We start from the raw sequence: 20,747 nt of genomic DNA, 5'->3' as shown, positions 1-20,747 counted from the left end.
TGTGTCTAGCTAACAAGCTCAGGTGCGTCTGATTATTAAACTTCCAGTGAAACCAGAAACGGATCAAACTGATTTCAAGAAAGAATGGATGAATGAATGAATGAATAAGAAAGTTTACAAACGAGAGGAGACCATTCAGCCCATCTTGCTCGTTTGGTTGTTAGTAGCTTATTGATCCCAGAATCTCATCAAGCAGCTTCTTGAAGGATCCCAGGGTGTCAGCTTCACAACATTACTGGGGAGCTGGTTCATATATATATATGAACCAACTCCCCAGTATACAAGTATGATAGCTACAAGTGTATATGAAATATCCGGCTAACGATGTTCCCAAAAAATCTTTCGATGCATTGATTTAATTGCCACCTGTCTTTTTTTTAAAATGTTATACAATTAAGATAGATTGACTTAGAAAGGAAGAGAGAAAAGGTATTCTGTTACGTTTACAACATTTCTTTAGAAATTGCCATACTAAGAGATTTAAAAACTGTAATGAATAATTTGTACAAGAAAGAAATTGCTAACGTATGTTGAAATATTTTGCAAATGCTGTTGCGCGTTACCCAGCCATCCCTGAAGCAATAACAACGGTAACCCCTGACCTTTCAACTCTGTGCCTGCAGAGCATCGGCGAAGGTGAACCGACCTAACCACGTGACAGAGACCCAGAAAATACAATATAGAAAGAACAAAGAAAGGAACATTTTGGAAGTGTATATGAAAAGTTACAACAAAAAATAAACTTAAAAAACGAATCGAGCGTGCAAAAGAAAGAGCGCGTCGCACTGTCGTGACAATAGAAGTTTATCTTTGTGTGAAAGGAGAGGGGAGGGGGAGCGCGACTCGTTACAAAAACAAACTGAGCGTGCTGGAGGAAGATAGCGCGTCTTGTTTTGTCCTGATATAAGAGTATATTTGCGGGAGAGACAAAGAGAAAGAGAATCAGTCAGTCAGCCAGCCAGGCTCTTCAGAAACAGTTTATAACTCGGTGCTTCAGCCAGCTGGTCCGGTTCCGTGTTTGTTTGAAGATGGACAAATCCCGGGTCAAGCAGAATTTTCACCAGGACAGCGAAGCCGGGCTAAACCTGCTTATCAACACGAAACTCCGGGCTTCTTACACATTCCTTTCGATGGTGAGATGATAGTAATAATAATAAAAATAATAATATTAAGTTTACTTTTAATTTTTTTATTATTTTTTTAATACAACGTGACTGAACTGCTGTATAAAACTTCACAAAAACAACACAGGCGGTAGAGCATTCAGCTATAAATCCCCTCAACTATGAAATTAACTGCTTTGATGTCAGGGGGGGACTGTCTGAATCGTGTTTGGTGTTGCTGTATAATATATAAAACTATGGCTATTGAAACTCAGGGGGGCTGTCTGAATCGTGTTTGGTGTTGCTGTATAATATATAAAACTATGGCTATTGAAACTCAGGGGGACTGTCTGAATCGTGTTTGGTGTTGCTGTATAATATATAAAACTATGGCTATTGAAACTCAGGGGGGCTGTCTGAACCGTGTTTGGTGTTGCTGTATAATATATAAAACTATGGCTATTGAAACTCAGGGGGGCTGTCTGAACCGTGTTTGGTGTTGCTGTATAATATATAAAACTATGGCTATTGAAACTCAGGGGGACTGTCTGAATCGTGTTTGGTGTTGCTTTACAATGCTTCCCTATGCTTTACCACACCTCTCTGTGCTTTACAATGCTTCCCTATGCTTTACCACACCTCTCTGTGCTTTACAATGCTTCCCTATGCTTTACCACACCTCTCTGTGCTTTACAATGCTTCCCTATGCTTTACCACACCTCTCTGTGCTTTACAATGCTTCCCTATGCTTTACCACACCTCTCTGTGCTTTACAATGCTTCTCTATGCTTTACCAGACCTCTCTGTGCTTTACAATGCTTCTCTATGCTTTACCAGACCTCTCTGTGCTTTACAATGCTTCACTATGCTTTACCAGACCTCTCTGTGCTTTACAATGCTTCCCTATGCTTTACCACACCTCTCTGTGCTTTACAATGCTTCCCTATGCTTTACCACACCTCTCTGTGCTTTACAATGCTTCCCTGTGCTTTACCACACCTCTCTGTGCTTTACAATGCTTCCCTGTGCTTTACCACACCTCTCTGTGCTTTACAATGCTTCTCTATGCTTTACCACACCTCTCTGTGCTTTACAATGCTTCCCTATGCTTTACCAGACCTCTCTGTGCTTTACAATGCTTCCCTATGCTTTACCAGACTTCTCTGTGCTTTACAATGCTTCCCTATGCTTTACCAGACCTCTCTGTGCTTTACAATGCTTCCCTATGCTTTACCAGACCTCTCTGTGCTTTACAATGCTTCCCTGGTTTTCTCATTATTCTCCTCAGTCGTTCTTCTTCGACCGGGATGACGTCGCGTTGTCGAACTTCGCCAGGTTTTTCCTGGAGCGTTCCCACGCCGAGCAGGAGCAGGCAGAGAGGCTGCTGGGATACCAGCTACAGCGAGGGGGGCGGGTCTTACTGCAAACCATCCAGGTGAGCTGTCAATCATGGTTTGCAAGAGCAACAGCGATGGGAATAAGACTCCCGTTTCAGAGCAGTGTGATCCATTCCTGGTTTTGCTATGAGTTTAATAATAAGAGACACCTGAGCTTGTTATCCTGTGTGTTTGGTAGTGAAGTTGCTGTGACTCTCTCTCTCTCTCTCTCTCTCTCTCTCTCTCTCTCTCCCTCCCTCTCAGAGCCCCTCTAAGGGGGAGTGGGAGGGGGGTCTGGATGCCATGGTCTTCGCTGTTAATTATCAGAAGGAACTGAACCAGGCGGTGCTGGAGCTGCACAAGATCTCCGGACAAAACAACGACCCCCACGTGAGTCTGAGTGTCTGTCTGTGTGAGTCTGTGACTGTCTGTGTGAGTGTCTGTCTGTGTCTGTCTGTGTGAGTGTGCGTCTCTGCCTGTCTGTCTGTGTGAGTCTCTGTCTGTCTGTGTGTGAATCTCTGTCTGTCTGTGTGTGAGTCTCTGTCTGTCTGTGTGTGAGTCTCTGTCTGTCTGTGTGTGAGTCTCTGTCTGTCTGTCTGTGTGTGAGTCTCTGTCTGTCTGTGTGTGAGTCTCTGTCTGTGTATCTGCGTGTCTGTCTGTCTGTCTGTCTGTGTCTGTCTGTCTGTGTGTGTCTGTCTGTCTGTGTCTGTCTGTGTGTGTGAGTCTGAGTCTGTCTGTCTGTCTGTCTGTGTCTGTCTGTCTGTGTGTGTCTGTCTGTCTGTGTGTGTGTGTGAGTGAGTCTGAGTCTGTGTGTGTGTCTGTCTGTCTCTGTCTGTGTGTGTGAGTCTCTGTGTGTGTGTGTCTCTGTGTGTGTGTGTGCATGAGTCTCTGTGTGTCTGAGTCTGTGTGTGTCTCTGTCTCTCTCTGTCTGTGTGTGCCCCCCCCTCTCTCTCTCTCTCTCTCTCTCTCTCTCTCTCTCTCTCTCTCTCTCTCTCTCTCTCTCTCTCTCTCTCTCTCTCTCTCTCTCTCTCTCCACTATTAATAAACCTGCCTGTGTAAAGAACTACACCTCCCATTGTCCTTCAGTTATTGCTGGTGCTGAGGCATGCTGGGAGCTGTAGTTTTGAATCTGATTCCACTTACAGATTGCTTGTTTCCGCACAGTCCTGATAATCTCAGTAATGCTCAGCATGTTATTCCTATTTCTGAACCTGCCTGTATAAAGAACTACAGCTCCCATCGTCCTTCACTGCTCCTCCTAGTGCAGAGGCATGCTGGGAGTTGTATTTTTGTTTAGTTTTTGTCGCCACCTCTTTCTTCTGTGTCTCCAGCTCTGTGATTTTCTCGAGGGTCACTTCCTGTCTCGCAGCGTGGAGGAAATCAAGAGGCTGGGAGATCATGTGACCAGCCTGCGCAAGCTCACTTCCTGCGAGCAGCAGGGCACGATGGGAGAGTACCTGTTTGACAAGCATACTCTTAGCTAGACACTTCCAAACAAGAAGGCTGTTTCACAAAAGCTTGTAAACTTAGTCGCATTCAATAAAGATACATTTAAAAAGAGAAGTTGGTGGCCTGTCATTGACAGAGTGTGTCTGGTTATACCGTCTCGCCAGGTTTGAAATCGCTGGCTGTGAGCACCCAAGACGGCGAGCCACAGCACGCTGCCCTAGTCCAGCCTCCAACATGCCGATCGCACGAAGGCGCTGCTCTCTTGACAGATGTGGCATATTGTTTTTTTTCTGTGATTTTCTTTATTGCTTTTATTCAAGCTTGCAATTCAACAGCTGAAATCACTCCATATCCAGCGTCTAATCAACTGTCTCACTAATCAGGTGATTAAGTGCTTCAGTCACAGTCACTCAAGCGTGTCATGGTCAAGGATGAATGATCGAGTGATTGAAAAGTATAGTGTATAGTGCCCTGAGGGTCTCCCCTGGTAAAGTCACGGCCACGTTGTGCACAGGGGGGGTCACACAGTCAGGGGAGTGCAGGGGTCCCCGAGGGTCTCCCCTGGTAAAGGCACGGCCACGTGGTGTGCAGGGGGGAGTCACACAGTCAGGGGAGCGCAGGTTCTTTGCTGGAGATTCCTCTGGCGCTGGATTAAGGAGACAATCGCTGCTCTACAGTGGCCCCTACTGGCCAGGGAAGCTCAAACACCTGCAGGGCTGGCCTTTGTCCTCCAGGGGGCGGTAGCTTACATCGGCTGTGGAGCTCCAGGGTGTGAAGAGGCGACTGGCTTGGGGAGCGGAGCTGTGTGGGAGTTGCTGAGGTGTGGGAGCGGAATTGAACATTTTCAAAATGCCAGCCCCTTACCTTTTCGTGAAGTTTGCTGTCAATCCAGAGAGTGACGCGGTCACTCAAACACTGTGTTTATTATTTCTGTGTCTCTGAGTCTGCGTTGCTTTGACTGCGAGTTCAGGAGCTGCTCTTCAGTTCTAGCTGCGCTGCCGTAGTTATTGTATTGTGAATCGGGACAGCCCTAGCTATAGGACTACAGCTCCCAGCATGCCTCTGCACCCGCGGCCATGGCGAGGGATGCTGGGAGCTGTAGTTCTTTAACTCTAGAGCTCTGCTGTGATATTTATTTATGTGATATTTGTTGCTGAGTCTGTGTTGCTTTGACTGTGAGTTCAGGAGCTGCTCTTCAGTTTTAGCTGCACTGTTGTAGTATAGATCAGACAAAATGTATACCTGCTTTTAAATGAATTGGATATTTAAAACAAATACATTTTAAAAATTAATTGCAGTATTGAAACACTAGAGGGTGCTGACTGCAGTACATTTTCATGATAAGCAAGAGGCAAGATATTTTAAAGATAATCAGCACTCCTTTAAAGGGAGGGGCCAGTGATCCTGTTAATAAAGCTAACAAGAGGTGAGAGAATGGATTTTAAAGATGGTCAGCGCTCCTTTAAAGGGAGGGGCCAGTGATCCTGTTAATAAAGCTAATAAGAGGTGAGAGAATGGATTTTAAAGATGGTCAGCGCTCCTTTAAAGGGAGGGGCCAGTGATCCTGTTAATAAAGCTAATAAGAGGTGAGAGAATGAATTTTAAAGATGGTCAGCGCTCCTTTAAAGGGAGGGGCCAGTGATCCTGTTAATAAAGCTAATAAGAGGTGAGAGAATGGATTTTAAAGATGGTCAGCGCTCCTTTAAAGGGAGGGGCCAGTGATTCTGTTAATAAAGCTAATAAGAGGTGAGAGAATGGATTTTAAAGATGGTCAGCTCTCCTTTAAAGGGAGGGGCCAGTGATGCTGTTAATAAAGCTAATAAGAGGTGAGAGAATGGATTTTAAAGGTGGTCAGCGCTCCTTTAAAACTGAAGTTATTAATTAACCAGATGTTTTTTTCCCCACAAAGTTCAAAGTCTGTATTGGTCTTACTGGCTTTTTTTTTTCATTATCAGGACAAATAAAATATTGACTTTGGACTTTTGACAACGTAATCACAGAGTCCTTCTCCATTATCCAACACATTAGATTCTTCCTTACAAGTGATCTTTGCTCACAGCATAACTCCCTGAATCTCCCCTGTCCTGGGCCTCCACTCGCTACACAGCTCTCAAACGCGCAGTTTGGAAAGACAACCATCCTCGACCAAAAACATGGATTTACATTTTCAAACGCATCTGCCCCGGGTTTTAAAATAAAAATGTGTGCTTTAACTATGTGCTTCTTTCCAAACTGCACATTTTGAGAGCTGTGTAGCGAATGGAGGAGAGATTCAGTGAGTTATTTTGTCAGCTGCAATTGCTTCGAGCAGCTTGAGTGATTTACCTTGACAAAACAGAAGCAAGCTATTTTTTATCAGGTCACCGCGGCAACGCCCACAGCATCCCATCATATGACCATATGATCATAACAGAACTGAAAGCATAGGGAACTAAGTTTGGTGTTGATTGTGAAACTGCACGGAAGGTCGCTTATTTTCTTGAGATGTTATCAGAGTTTATTCAAAAAAAATCCTGGGAAATGATCAGTTTATTAAAGAGAAACAAAGCTGTGAAAATCACAATATTTCTCAGTTTTGCAGGGAAATATCGGGGTTAATACAGGGGTGGAAATCAGACTCCCGCTGCACAGCAGTGTGATCTACTCCTGGTTTCACTGTGAGTTTAATAATAAGACATGCCTGAGCTTGTTAGCTGGACACACTGTGGGCTGATCAAGCTGGTAGTAAAACCTGGAATGGGTGACACTGCTGTGCAATAGGAGTCTGATTCCCATCCCTGTTGATCTCTGTATTGATGCGCTCTCATAGAAAATCACAGGGCTGGGAATCAGACTCCCGTTGCACAGCAGCGTGATCCATTCCTGGTTTCACTCGGATCTTAATAAGGCAAATATTGGGTGAAACTCAGTCTGTGTGTCTGTGCATGTTTTGTTTTCTTTGCTTACATGCAAAATACATTGTATTGCATTGTAGATGAGGGTAGGGTTACATTCTGAGTGTATAGCAATCACTCAAGGCAGTGGGAGGTGAGTCCAGCCCAAAAACAAACAGGACACGGCACCCAAAACACAAGGTTTAAAGACCAGCTGGGCGTTCACCTTCAGCACTACGTTTCCAAACAATACAAAAACCGCAGCACAAACACTCACCCCTCAAACTCCTCCCCTTCCTTTTATACATGTGGCCACGCCCCAATTAGCACCAGTTACCTAACTGGGGAAGGGCCACACCTGCAATTGCTAGCGGGGGACAGATTTAACCCCATCCCTGCCAACCTGACATTCCCACACACACACGCTGCTGCCCTGCCACAGGATGTAATGTTTCGACTGTGAGCCTCAAACTCAAATCTGAATCAAAGATAAACCCCCACGTGAATCGCATCAGGTTTTATCAATCAATCAATCAATCTTTATTTTATATAGCGCTTTTCATAGTGGGCCACCATCACAAAGGGCTTTACAAGATGCAGTAACAAGAAGAAAATCCATACAGAGAAATGCATAATACATGAAATAGCATCAGCAACACAGCAGCTACAAGCAGATATCAGGCTTAAAGAGCATGGAAAGCAAGAGAGAACAGGTGGGTCTTTAGAGTTGATTTGAAGCGAGCGACGGTGGGAGCATCACGCACCAGAGAGCTCCAGAGAGGCGGAGCCATGAAGCTAAACGAGCGTTCTCTCCGAGTGTGGGGCACGTTTGCTTGGGGATAACAAGCAGGCCAGAGTCGGAGGACCTCAGCTTGCTGGCAGGGACATAGCGGGTCAGCAAGTTGAGGAGGTACTTGGGACCTGTGTGATGAAGGGCCTTGTAGGTGAGCAGGAGAGTTTTGAAAATAATCCTGAACTTTACAGGTAGCCAGTGCAGTTGGGCAAGACGAGGGGTGATGTGATCACGTTTTTTACATCTGGTAAGAATCCTGACAGCGGCATTCTGAACCAGCTGCAGTTGGTTTATGGCGCGTGCCGGGAGACCACCATATAGAGAGTTGCAGTAGTCGAATCGAGAGGAGACGAAAGCATGACAGAGAATCTCCGCATCCGGGAGGGAAAGGTAGGGACGGACTTTGGAGATGTTTCGAAGAAGGTAGAAGGAAGATTTGACCACGGAGGAGATGTGGGCATCATTATGTTAGAGGTCAGGTTGCCCGAATCTATCTATAAGGAAGCTAACAGCAAAACTTCTGTCTCATCCGCATTCAATTGCAAGAAAACTTGAAACATCCAACTGGTCAGGCTGAGTTAGCACTGGCGTCACCGGCTTTCACAGAAATACAAAGTTGTGTGTCTTCAGCATGACAGTGAAAATGTACACTGTGTTTACGAATGCTCTCGCCCAGTGGAAAAAAAATAATATGGGACCGCGAATAGAGCCCTGCGGGACGCCACAAGCAATAGCTAGCGCCATCTACTGCACAGCTAGTGTATTGCCGCCAATCCCAAGTGTCAGACCACTAGGTGGCGCTGGCTCTTCTATAAAGACACATGTCTATGGCAGGTAGCTGAATTGACGTGTTTACATGATGTGTAGTCCATCCCTGCAATGGTAGCACAAGTATAGGGCAGCTGCAATGGGATGCCATTGGTAGATTGGGACCACAGTGTGCTAACTATACCCTCAATGATCTTCAATGGTAATGCAAACAGAAAGACAATGGCACTGCAATGTCCCTGCTGTCCCAAAGGCAAAGATAGCAGGGAAACTTGGTAAAACCGCCTTGGAGACCCATCAGGAATGCTACCATTTTGAAGTCTCCTATGACCTTGATGCCATCTCAGAAAAATGCAGATATGTATCCACTTAGGCAGCTGGAACTAAACTGAACTGGTGGGCTTAAGGCCCCTGTATTTATACTACTATTTATATTACTGGAAAGTTCTAGAAAGTTCTAGAAGTTACTCCAAGTTTACTCAGCACTGAATCTATCTGAAATGTTCTGGAAAATAGGTAAATTTCAAAATATCACTGTCCTGGTCACAAAAGCAAAGTTTGTGGGGAATAATAGACATTTTCTATACTTTTGAGGCATAAGCAATTAGGAAATAACACTACCCAGGAACCAAAAAAAAAAAAATTGTTACACGGTGTCTTCAATGGCAATGCAGACAGACAGACAGACAGTGGCACTCCAATGGCAAAATATTATTATGAATTCACTCAGGCAGCTAGCACTGCAGACTCCTGAACTCCGAGTCCTTGACCGGGAGGATCTGCACGTCTCGTGGTCTATACTTCCTCTTTCTCACAGTTTCTAGTTTCCTGTCAGCACATTTCCATCCTCGTGATCACAGCTTCAGTAATCTGAGCAGAACAGATCTGCACAGTGACGAAGCACAGATACTGAATCTCAGCGGTGTCAGCAAACCCAGTCCTGCCACACAGTGATAAAACGTCTCGAGGTCAAATTGCCAAAGCAACCATAAAACCTAAATTATGAAAATAAAATGTTTTTCCAATCGTTTATATCAATAGTTGTCTTTTTAAATGTGCTGCTTTCGGCATTATCTGTATGCTTACAAATCCATTCTCTCCCCTCTTATTAGCTTTATTAACAGGATCACTGGCCCCTTCCTTTAAAGGAGCACTGACCATCTTTAAAATCCATTCTCTCACCTCTTATTAGCTTTATTAAAAGGATCACTGGCCCCTCCCTTTAAAGGAGCGCTGACCATCTTTAAAATCCATTCTCTCACCTCTTATTAGCTTTATTAACAGGATCACTGACCCCTCCCTTTAAAGGAGCGCTGACCATCTTTAAAATCCATTCTCTCACCTCTTATTAGCTTTATTAACAGGATCACTGGCCCCTCCCTTTAAAGGAGCGCTGACCATCTTTAAAATCCATTCTCTCACCTCTTATTAGCTTTATTAACAGGATCACTGGCACCTCCCTTTAAAGGAGCGCTGACCATCTTTAAAATCCATTCTCTCACCTCTTATTAGCTTTATTAACAGGATCACTGTCCCCTCCCTTTAAAGGAGCACTGACCATCTTTAAAATCCATTCTCTCGCCTCTTATTAGCTTTATCACTGGCTAATAAGAGGTTGGCAAATGTGTTTTAAAATATTAGGGATTACACCTTTAAATATCTGGTAATGTGGGATGCATTGGAAACAGTTGCTAAGGAACCAGACATTAAAAACCTGTTTGCTATCTTCCTAACTGGTGATGTAACTTGATAGACTATGTGTGTGTTTCATTTGCTGACATATTAAGTTCCATTTGAAATGTGCTGAGTCAGGGTGAGGTGATGACATTGCATTGTTTTCAGGTATCACTAACATTCCCTGTGCAGTTCTCAAAGGTGCAGTGTTTGAAAGAAACCCATCTTGTAGCAGTTTACCTGATTATAGCGAAACACAAACGAGGACATTTAGAGGATGTTAGGGAGTGTGTGAAGATCCAAATTCAAGGCAGTTATTTTGTTCATCATATAGTAAAACAGACAGACGGACAATAACTTAACCTGAGTTGTCCGGTGTACTGCCAGAATATGCCTCCCTGCCAGAATTTGCTGTCGGTAGTAATTTGTGGCAGATATAATCGCCGAAATGTGCAACCTTGCCAGAAATTGCACCCTTGTATATTTTATAGGAAAGGAAAGTAGTAAATGATTCACACTGCAGTGTCAGAAAATACCACCCCTGCATATTCTGTAGGAAACATTAGGTATTAAATTGTGGCAAGTTGTATTTTGAGGTCAGAAAATGCCACTTGTATATTCTCCACTGGTGACGAAAACAATCAGCAACCACACACGTTTATATTTTTAAAGAGCAATGTGAACAATAAAGGAATTGTCTCAAAAGTATAACTTATTTTTCAAACTTAATTTAGAGATCTGAGCTGCTTAGTTTGAGTGTAGTTTTTTTTAGGAATGTTTTAATGCTTTGTTTTGGAATTATAACCCGTCAAAAACGTTAAGCTCCGCTATGACATTTCACTCGAATTTGAAACATACTGTACTGCCCAAATAAAATAAAAAAAACAGTACTAAATCTAGTATTACCTCAATATACTAAACACCCTCCATAAAAAAAACACTGATCCATTCTAACATGTTTTTAATGTCTAGTTTTTATAGTTTAAAAACACAAAACAAATACCTTAAAGTTGCTCTAGAAAAACCAGGACTTTTCTTTTCAATCCATTGAAGCTGTAGCGACTCTGAAGCCGTTAAAATAAGTATATAATAACGCACTGGCCATTTAAAAAATGGTGTATTTTTAATGAGTTTGTAAAAATGGCTGTGTTAATCAAAACATAACAGGGACTAACTTAAAAAGCTAATTTCTGTATAAAGTTATACTGAATATTAAACGGAATATGGATTATTAAACACAATCAATATGATTAAAAATTAAACAACTTGCTGCTACAGTTTTGTACTATATATATATGAATGCAAAATAGCAAAGCTTTACTGGCTCGTCTGGCAGCCCCAGTCTAACAATAGGCCACCTCGTCTGTGTGTGCCATTAGTGCATACGCGGCGTCCCAACTTTAATGGAAACAAATATATATTTTAATAATACATTTTTTTAATCATGTATAGCAGGGTGGAGTAGTGGTCAGGGCTCTGGACTCTTGACCGGAGGGTCGTGGGTTCAGTCCCAGGTGGGGGACACTGCTGCTGTACCCTTGAGCAAGGTACTTTACCTAGATTGCTCCAGTAAACACCCAACTGTATAAATGGGTAATTGTATGTAAAAATAATGTGATATCTTGTAATAATTGTAAGTCGCCCTGGGTAAGGTCGTCTGCTAAGAAATAAATAATAGCTTTTATATATATAACGCAACAAAACAGCACACACACAAAAGAAACGGTCAATTTAAGAGTCTGGATTAAACCGGCTCAAAGCTCTACAATCTTGTTTGAGTCAGGGAGCGTTTTTGCTTTGTCATGCTTCGTCGTTTTTTTTTTTTTTTTTAAGGCTTTCTGTCCGCTGAGTCACGGTGTCATTGCGTCTCTTCCGCGCCCCTCACAAACAATGACAAGGTGAAAATGTTTCCGAAAACAACAGCCAGCATTGAGGTGTATTGTTGTGCATACAAAACGAGGCTCTTCCACCAAAACGACTCCCCCCCTCCGTACAGCCTAAACAAAGCCGTTTTCAATACATTATTATTATTATGATATTGTTACATAATTTTAATTGAAGTGTCTTAAACGTGTCAAACTAATGTGTACTTTATATATATATATATATATATATATATATATATATATATATATATATATATATATATATATATATATGTGTGTGTGTGTGTGTGTGTGTGTGACTGACTAACAGAAAGAAAAATTGTTAAAAGCTGTACTAATTCGAGACAAGTGCGTATAATTATATAAATTATATATGTTAAATAAAAACTGGGTTTTGACTCGAGTGAGATAAACCTTTAAAATTGCATTTTTAACAAGTATTTAATTGGAAGGCGGGTTGAATTCATTTCTTGAATCCGCCATTTCAGTTCCTGTTGACAGTTCACTTGAGCCAAAGATAGAACACCGTTGCCTGGGCAACCCCAGAGAGCCAACCCGCACCCTTCTCAGAGTCCTCCCTCCTCCCTCGTCTGCGATTGGACCGAGCGCCTCACAAGCAGCCGTGTGACTGGCTAGCCGCGCCCTCGGGACACGCCCACCGATCCAGGCTATAAATACCAGGGCGCAGACACCGGCCATTTCAGAGAGCTGGAGATTTTAGGTGGCTTGCTTCAACAGTGTTTGAACGGAACCTTAAGTCTACGCTTCCCCGTCTTCGACACTACAGCAAATTTGAATTTTGTTTTGTTCACGTCTTGTTTGACTTTTAAACTACAACCCGACCACCTACAATGGAGTCCCAGATTCGCCAGAACTACCACCGTGACTGCGAGGCAGCCGTCAATCGCATGGTCAACATGGAGCTGTTTGCGTCCTACACGTACCAGTCCATGGTAAGTTCGTAATAACATTTGAAACGTCTAGCTGTGTCGTGTTGTCTGTCTGTTCAGCTTTGTTAAACTGCGTTTGAACCATGTAGCTTTAAAAGACACTTTCTGCAACGTTGATGGAGACAATAAAACAAATAAATCCGTGAGCAAACGTCACCGACGAGCGTGACGTAGTTTGAAATCCGAAACTGGCTTTTGTTGTATTATATATATATATGTATATATGTATATGTGTGTATATATATATATATATATATATATATATATATATATATATATATATATATATATATATTACACAAAGAGCCATCTGCCCTAACGTTTCGATATTTTGTACATATCTTTCTCAAGGGAGCCTGTGTTTTGAATCAAAACATTGGAGGTATTTATTGAGAGTTATTATTATTATTTATTTCTTAGCAGACGCCCTTATCCAGGGCGACTTACAATTGTTACAAGATATCACATTATACATTATTTCACATTATACAGATATCACATTATTTTTACATACAATTCCCCATTTATACAGTTGGGTTTTTACTGGAGCAATCTAGGTAAAGTACCTTGCTCAAGGGTACAGCAGCAGTGTCCCCCACCTGGGATTGAACCCACGACCCTCCGGTCAAGAGTCCAGAGCCCTGACCACTACTCCATGCCCCAGATATCTATCTCACACACACAATATATTGTGCAAGCGAGACCCGAATCGTTTTAGAACTGATCGAGCAGTTTAACAATTCTGGGTTAGTTCGATGCATTTCTATTTTCTGCGAGGGTGGGGGAAACGATTTTTCAATTTGAATTGGGGTGGGGGGGTACTACGCAGTGAAAAATGCGTGTTATCGACAACAGGACGGACATTGTACTCTCTTTGAACAAACACAACCACACTGACTGGTCCGTGGTAAGGTGTAAAACTAGATCCTTATTAAACATTCACATGACGTGACCGGCTGACATGAAAGTATTTGAAAACAGACACTTTAAAACTGGTTAAGTTTCTAATGTCGTCACTAATCTTAAATACGGCACCGTTTTAAGTTTTTAGCGACGTTTGTCATTTTAACCCGCAGTGGTAGGAATTAAGGAGAGTCCTTTTGCCATTTACGTAACTATTTTAACGCCAAAGTGAAAATATCGTTAAGAATATGTATATAATGCATTTGTATACAAGGATGTCTTGAAGCTGAAATATATACGCCATTTGTAGCAATATAATTATTAATGTTTCAATATAATTGTAGTAAACCCGCCAGTTTCACAAGTCTCATGTAACTCGGACTTGCATTTGAGGCAGAATGCCTATACCTAACTACATAAGACTGTGTGGGACCAGTGGTTAAAGAAAAGGGCTTGTAACCAGGAGATCCCCGGTTCAAATCCCACCTCAGCCACTGACTCATTGTGTGACCCTGAGCAAGTCACTTCACCTCCTTGTGCTCCGTCTTTCGGGTGAGACGTAGTTGTAAGTGACTCTGCAGCTGATGCATAGTTCACACACCCTAGTCTCCAAGTCGCCTTGGATAAAGGTGTCTGATAAATAAACTTGAATCTCCATGGCTACCAAGTTGATATGCCATATTCAAGGTAAAAAAAAAAAAAATACATTATCCAGAAGAAACTAAATTTACTAAGGAAGCATCTGTCATCCTAGTTCTGAACAAGACCTCCAGTTGAAGCATTTGTAATTGATGTATTTGTTTCTCTTGCTGTTATTTCTGAATGCATAGAACTATTGGAGTAAACTGTACAGAAATGAAACCCTGGATGTGTGAACTGACTTGTTTTCTCTCCGCAGGCTCACTATTTCTCCCGCGATGATGTCGCTCTGAAGGGCTTCTCCAAGTTCAAGGAGCAGAGCGAGGAGGAGCGGGAGCACGCGGACAAGCTCCTGTCCTTCCAGAACAAGAGAGGAGGCCGCATCTTCCTGCAGGACATCAAGGTGAGAGCCGAGTCACAGACCAACCCAGAGCCATGAACAAGACTGAGTCAGAGCTCAGACCCCGCCCCCGGCTGTGAGGCTGGCTGTGGGACCCCGCCCCCAGCTGTGAGGCTGGCTGTGGGACCCCCTAGCCTCATCAAACTGAAAACCAGTAGTCCTGTTTTAATTGACAGACTTCTGGCTTTGAGGTTCTGATTTTGAGTGAAGTTCTGGGAGATGATCTCATTAGAACTGTTGTCTTTTAGCTTGGTTTCTTGTAGCTTTGTGTAAAAGTGGTGGTAGAGAATTGAAGAGACTGTGAATTTGTTTTGGTATTCCAGTTTTGGGCTATCAGCTTGATTAGCCCCAGTGTGTATCGCTAGCAACCTGAGATGTCTTATTAAACTCTCAGTGAAACCAGGAATGGATCACACCGCTGTGCAGCGGGAGTCTCATTCCCATTGCTGCTGTGTGAGCCTCCATCGCGGACTCGGACCACAGTGCCTCTGTTGCGATGCTTGTCTGACTGTCTTGCGTCTTATTTTCTTCAGAAACCTGAGAAGGACGAGTGGGGCTCTGGGCTGGAGGCTCTGCAGTCGGCTCTGGTGCTGGAGAGGAACGTGAACCAGGCTCTGCTGGACCTGCACAAGATCGCCTCCGAGAAAACCGACCCACACGTACGTACACCCTGCGCTACACTGCCCCCTTCAGTTAGAAAGCAGGCCAGCACTGTCCCCTTGCAATATAACCATTCCTACGTTGCCTCTGTCTGCATTGCCATTGAAGATCATTGAGGGTATAGTTGGCACACTGTGGTCCCATTCTCCCAATGGCATCCCATTGCAGCTGCCCTATACTTGTGCTACCATTGACCCTCGGTGTAATACAGAACCATTACTGCATTGCCACTGTGTCTGCATTGCCATTGAAGATCATTTAGGGTCTAGTTGGCACACTGGTCTACCAATGGCATCCCATTGCAGTGATAATGTTAATAAAGCTATTAAGAGGGAAGACTGGATTTTTAAAGCCTATAACATGTTTTATTTTAATATTCCAGATGTGTGATTTCCTGGAGACTCATTACCTCAACGAGCAGGTCGAAGCCATCAAGAAACTGGGAGACCACATCACCAACCTCAAGAAGATGGGAGCTCCCAGCAACGGCATGGCAGAGTACCTGTTCGACAAGCACACCTTGGAGGGCAGCAGCTAAATCCAGCCTGGGGATCCAGCCACAACAGCAGGCCACGACAACAGGCTGCAAGCCAAATAATTCAAATGTTGTTGGTCTTTTACATTTCAAAATCTGTCTTGTGAACCTGCTGTTTTTACAAGTGCTGAGACCGTCTATAAATAAGAACAAAGTGGACCAAAATAAAACTTATTAAGCATTAATGGAGTTGTGTTTTTTTTTTTTAATTAATCCTTTTGTAAACCTAGATGGCTTATTCAACTCAATAATAGAAGCCAATGAGAGGCAAGAGATTGTACAGACCATCAGGAGTGCCAGTGATCCTGTTAATAACGCTAGTAAGAGGGGAGAGAATAGATTTTAAAGATGGTCAGCGCTCCTTTAAAGGGAGGGGTCAGTGATCCTGTTAATAAAGCTAATAAGAGGTGAGAGAATGGATTTTAAAGGGGAAGTTATTAATTTATCGGTTAAGCTTGGAGGTTTTTCCATGTAGTTTAAAGTCTCCCCCCCCCCCCCCCCCCCCCCCCAAACACTATCGGAAAATAAAAGCTTGATTTTTGGAATGGACAAACATCTGATTTCAAGCCAGGTTGCATTTTGACTGTTTAAAAGCAGATTGAAATAGATTTTTAAAACGTTTGTCTGCAGAATGCCTGGGTTAAAGAAATCTGTTTGCACGAGCCGTGCTTTCAGATAGTGTTTAATTTCCTAGAGCGTTTTACCGAAAAGTCCTACATTATCCTAACGCATTAGAGTCTTCATGAAATGTACTGAGACCAGCACCGCGCAGAGACATCGCAAAGTAACCCATATATATTCTGTAAGAAATCTGAGGCAGCCGCCTATAATATTGATTATAAACCCGATATTCTTACAACCCCAGAATCTGATATTAGATCTAACTCAAATGACATATTGTAGCGTGCACGGGGGTAGGTGATGTAATCACACACGAAGACATAAGCACGATATACGCTCCTTGCAAAAGGACCCGATTCTTTTGTACAGCGGTATCGGCGCTAAAGGTCCCGGGTTCGAGCCCGCCCTCTGCCTGTGTGATGCGCCTGCCTGCGTTAACCGAGATCGTTATAATATATTGGGTTTAACTCAAATTCCAAACTGCCGCCTGTGTTTGTAACATAAGAAAGTTCACAAAACAGAGGCCATTCAGTCCATCTTGCTCGTTTGGTTGTTAGTAGCTTATTGATCCCAGAATCTCATCAAGCATCTTCTTGAAGGATCCCAGGGTGTCAGCTTCAACAACATTACTGGGGAGTTGGTTCCAGACCCTCACAATTCTCTGTGTAAAAAAGTGCCTCCTATTTTCTGTTCTGAATGCCCCTTTATCTAATCTCCATTTGTGACCCCTGGTCCTTGTTTCTTTTTTCAGGTCAAAGTCGTCCCCTGGGTCGACATTGTTTATACCTTTTAGGATTTTGAATGCTTGAATCTAATCGCCGCGTAGTCTTCTTTGTTCAAGACTGAATAGATTCAGTTCTTTTAGCCTGTCTACCTGAGCTCTCTACCCACAAACTAAAGATATTCTTTGCAGATATCGCACCTTTAAAAGGCTGCAAGACTTAATTGGATTGGATTTTTTTTAAAAAAAAAACAAATGCAGATTTGTATCGTAACTTACCGGACAATAAGGTTAGCTGTCTCTCTGGTCCGTTCCCAGCCTGTTAAAAATAGACGGTGCCATCTTGTGGTGAAAGAAGGTAAAGTCGAACTGAATTAAGCAGCAAAAACAGACCCACAGGAGAAAGGTAGCCATACATATTTGCGAGCCTTTTAATATGCGTATGAAAAAAAAATACTTTTCCACTAACAATACTTACTTCGTATATTGCAACAGGTCGCCAATATTTTTTGGAGCAAAATAGGTTTTATGGATGTGATTCGCCAAGTATTTTGCAAATATAAAACTACCAATTCAATCAAATTCTAACCATTGTAGGAAATTCTCAGCAGAGGCTGCCATACCAGTAGTAGGTGCAGCAGTGTGGAGTCGTGGTTAGGGGCTCTGGACTCTTGACCGGAGGGTCGTGGGTTCAATCCCAGGTGGGGGGACACTGGTGCTGTACCCTTGAGCAAGGAACTTTACCTAGATTGCTCCAGTAAAAACCCAACTGTATAAATGGGTAATTGTATGTAAATAATAGTGTGTATAATGTGATGGTCTTATCTATTTGATTTCATTAAACTGAATTCCATATTTTTCACCTTGCATAAAGGACAGCTGGAATCGAATCCACCGGGTTTGTAATATATTTCATAGAGATGTTGAGCAGCTCAGCACTAAGATTAAGTCTGTGAACTCTTTGAATTGAGAGACACTCTGCTGGTCTCCCTCCATTAGTCAAAGACTAAACTTAATCATTGAATTGCTTCCGCTGTATTTGCTTAAAGACCCGGCAATGAAGGTGTTAAATTCTTCACTTTAGCAGCATTGAAAACATCTGATTTGTTTGGGCCAGTTTACTGATGCATAGAGATTTGAATGATTCCCTAGCAGCCAGGTTGAAGCAGGGCTAGCAGCAGGGCTATGCAAAGTGTGCTGGGCAGAGGTGAAAGTAACTATGTTAATTTTGAACTTTAAATACTAACAGTTACAACAACACTTAATTGAAAAAAAAAACTATTTGATTTACATTTGACTATTTTTGTAAGTTTTGTCCTAGCTGTTCGGCTTGGATTTTGGTTTTCTGACCAAATTTCTATGAGAGCTTTAGTTTCTCGCACTGTCCATGTAATTAGGGTTTCCAGATGCGCAGAGTGGAAACCTGACACCTTTTTAATCTTCAAGTCACTAGCGCCAGAGCCACTGGTCCTTTTGGTCTCCTTGACCGTTTAAATAATAATGCTGGTGCGGGGGCTCGCGAGTGGCGCATCCGGTAAAGGCGCTCCGCGTGGAGTGCAGGATGCGCTCTATAGTCTGGACGTCGCGAGTTCGAGTCCAGGCTAGTCCACAGCTGACCGTGGAGGGGAAGTCTTTTTGCATGATATAAGTTAGTACATCGGTTACAGATAATGGATGGATGGATAAGTTAGTACACAACTGTGTTAAGGTTTAGGGGGGTTAGAGTTAGGATTAGTTAGGGTTAGGTTTATATGGTGTAAAAACATTACCACATGAAGTCCATTGTAACTATGCATAATAACACTAATGATGTGTAAGCACACAGGTATTTACTAAGTAACCTGATTGCCCTGATTCATCACACTTGTCATGTCAAAATAAATGCCTCCACCCCTCCACCATATTTTTCCACCATTAAGGAAATAGTGTGTGAATATTTCTCCTATGCAATATATTGGGTCTGTAACTTTTTTTCTTCTGTAACTTGGCGGTGGATTTCTCATTTTGTCTTGCTTGTCGTGAATTGTTTTTCTCTTTTTAGAGACAGTGATTGTTTCCAGTTTAACTGCAAAAAAACCTGTAAAATGAACTTAGCATTTGTTTTGTGTGTGTGTTTTTTTTTTTTACTACAAGCTTTATGGCTCTATAACTTCGATTTAAACTAATCTCGTGATAGAAATAAAACGTGGCGACTGTACGGTGTGCAAAGAAGATCTAACAATATTTAAACTCCCACAGAGAATTACATTTATCAACTTTTTCCAACAGTTTTTGTGAATCATGTTGGAAAATTTCATGAAAGTTATCAGGTATATTTTTCTTTCTACTGATAATAATGGAATGAATAACTATTATTTTATTCATAAATATTTATTTTGAGAAAATAATCGAGAGTAGTGTCCATTATTGCTTTTAAATTCCTTCAGAATAAACGTGTATGATGTCATCGTAATCACTCAGGTGAAACAATGTCTTGTAATTTGCTCAAACATCAATATTTTTCAACAAAGGTTTCAGTAACTATTGTAACGTCGGTCGGGTCATAAAATAACATGTTTTTATCCATGTATCTCTAAGCAGAATATGTAATAAAAAATACTTGACATTAAAAACAACCCTCTAAATATTGTGTTGGGGGAGAAAAAAGGCGAAAAGTGTATGGCTTCTGAAGTATAATGTTCCCCAGAGTGTTCTGGAAAAAAGGACACCATTTCCAAGATGATACTGTAAAAAATTGTAGTGAATTTTTATAGGAAGAGAGTCAAATACAGCCAGAAAATGCCTGGTCCTGGGGGAGCATCCCACTGAAAAATACTTAATCCTGAAAGGGTTCGATAAGCATGTAACACTTCTGCACAGCTGCAAAACACTCATTAGAAAGTGAACAGTCTACCTCCTTTTCACATTAGCGAAACGCCCGTCAGATCGCAATTGATTGCACATGTAGTAAAATCTGATAAAAAGTACTACTTTCTGACATTACACGGGTCATATTTTGGTACCTGTACCACTTTCTAACACTACACCGGCACTACAGTAGTAGTACAGTATTTAATGTTAGATTTCGAAATATCACATTTGTCATCATTTTTTTTTTTTTTACGTTTTTAAGTATATGTAAAACTACAAAGCGGAATGTAATTCAATATCTTAAGGTAACATTATTCAGCAGGTTTCATTCGACTTTATGAAGCAACATTATTTAATTCTGAAGGGTGACGGAAAACGTTTGGCCGTAGCTGTACTTAAACAAACGAGAGGAGAATCTGTGTTAATCAAAACTAAATAAAGAAAGTTACCGGTCAAGGCAGGCGTGGATCTGCCGAATAATAATATTGAGCTGAACGCCCGTGTTTACCTTCTCCGACTGCAGCTCGAGCTCAGCACCAGCTCGCG

At 42.2% G+C, this 20,747-nt stretch overlaps 2 protein-coding genes across 2 annotated transcripts; both read left to right on the top strand.

Moving 5' to 3' along the window:
• The first annotated feature begins 590 nt into the window (after nucleotides 1-590).
• On the top strand, nucleotides 591-4,042 carry LOC117407587 (ferritin heavy chain-like). Its single transcript, XM_034012718.3, has 4 exons — nucleotides 591-1,133; nucleotides 2,392-2,538; nucleotides 2,744-2,869; nucleotides 3,811-4,042. The coding sequence occupies exons 1-4, from the start codon at nucleotides 1,029-1,031 to the stop codon at nucleotides 3,961-3,963; spliced, it is 531 nt and encodes a 176-aa protein (XP_033868609.3). The 5' UTR covers nucleotides 591-1,028; the 3' UTR covers nucleotides 3,964-4,042.
• An 8,571-nt stretch (nucleotides 4,043-12,613) lies between these two features.
• Nucleotides 12,614-16,194, top strand: LOC117967267 (ferritin, middle subunit-like). Its single transcript, XM_059017562.1, has 4 exons — nucleotides 12,614-12,875; nucleotides 14,674-14,817; nucleotides 15,348-15,473; nucleotides 15,857-16,194. The coding sequence occupies exons 1-4, from the start codon at nucleotides 12,774-12,776 to the stop codon at nucleotides 16,010-16,012; spliced, it is 528 nt and encodes a 175-aa protein (XP_058873545.1). The 5' UTR covers nucleotides 12,614-12,773; the 3' UTR covers nucleotides 16,013-16,194.
• Nucleotides 16,195-20,747: the final 4,553 nt, after the last annotated feature.

Source organism: Acipenser ruthenus, chromosome 57 (genome assembly GCF_902713425.1).
Source record: "Acipenser ruthenus chromosome 57, fAciRut3.2 maternal haplotype, whole genome shotgun sequence".
In the NCBI taxonomy this organism is placed as follows: domain Eukaryota; kingdom Metazoa; phylum Chordata; class Actinopteri; order Acipenseriformes; family Acipenseridae; genus Acipenser; species Acipenser ruthenus.
This window is presented reverse-complemented; position numbering and strand designations above follow the sequence as displayed.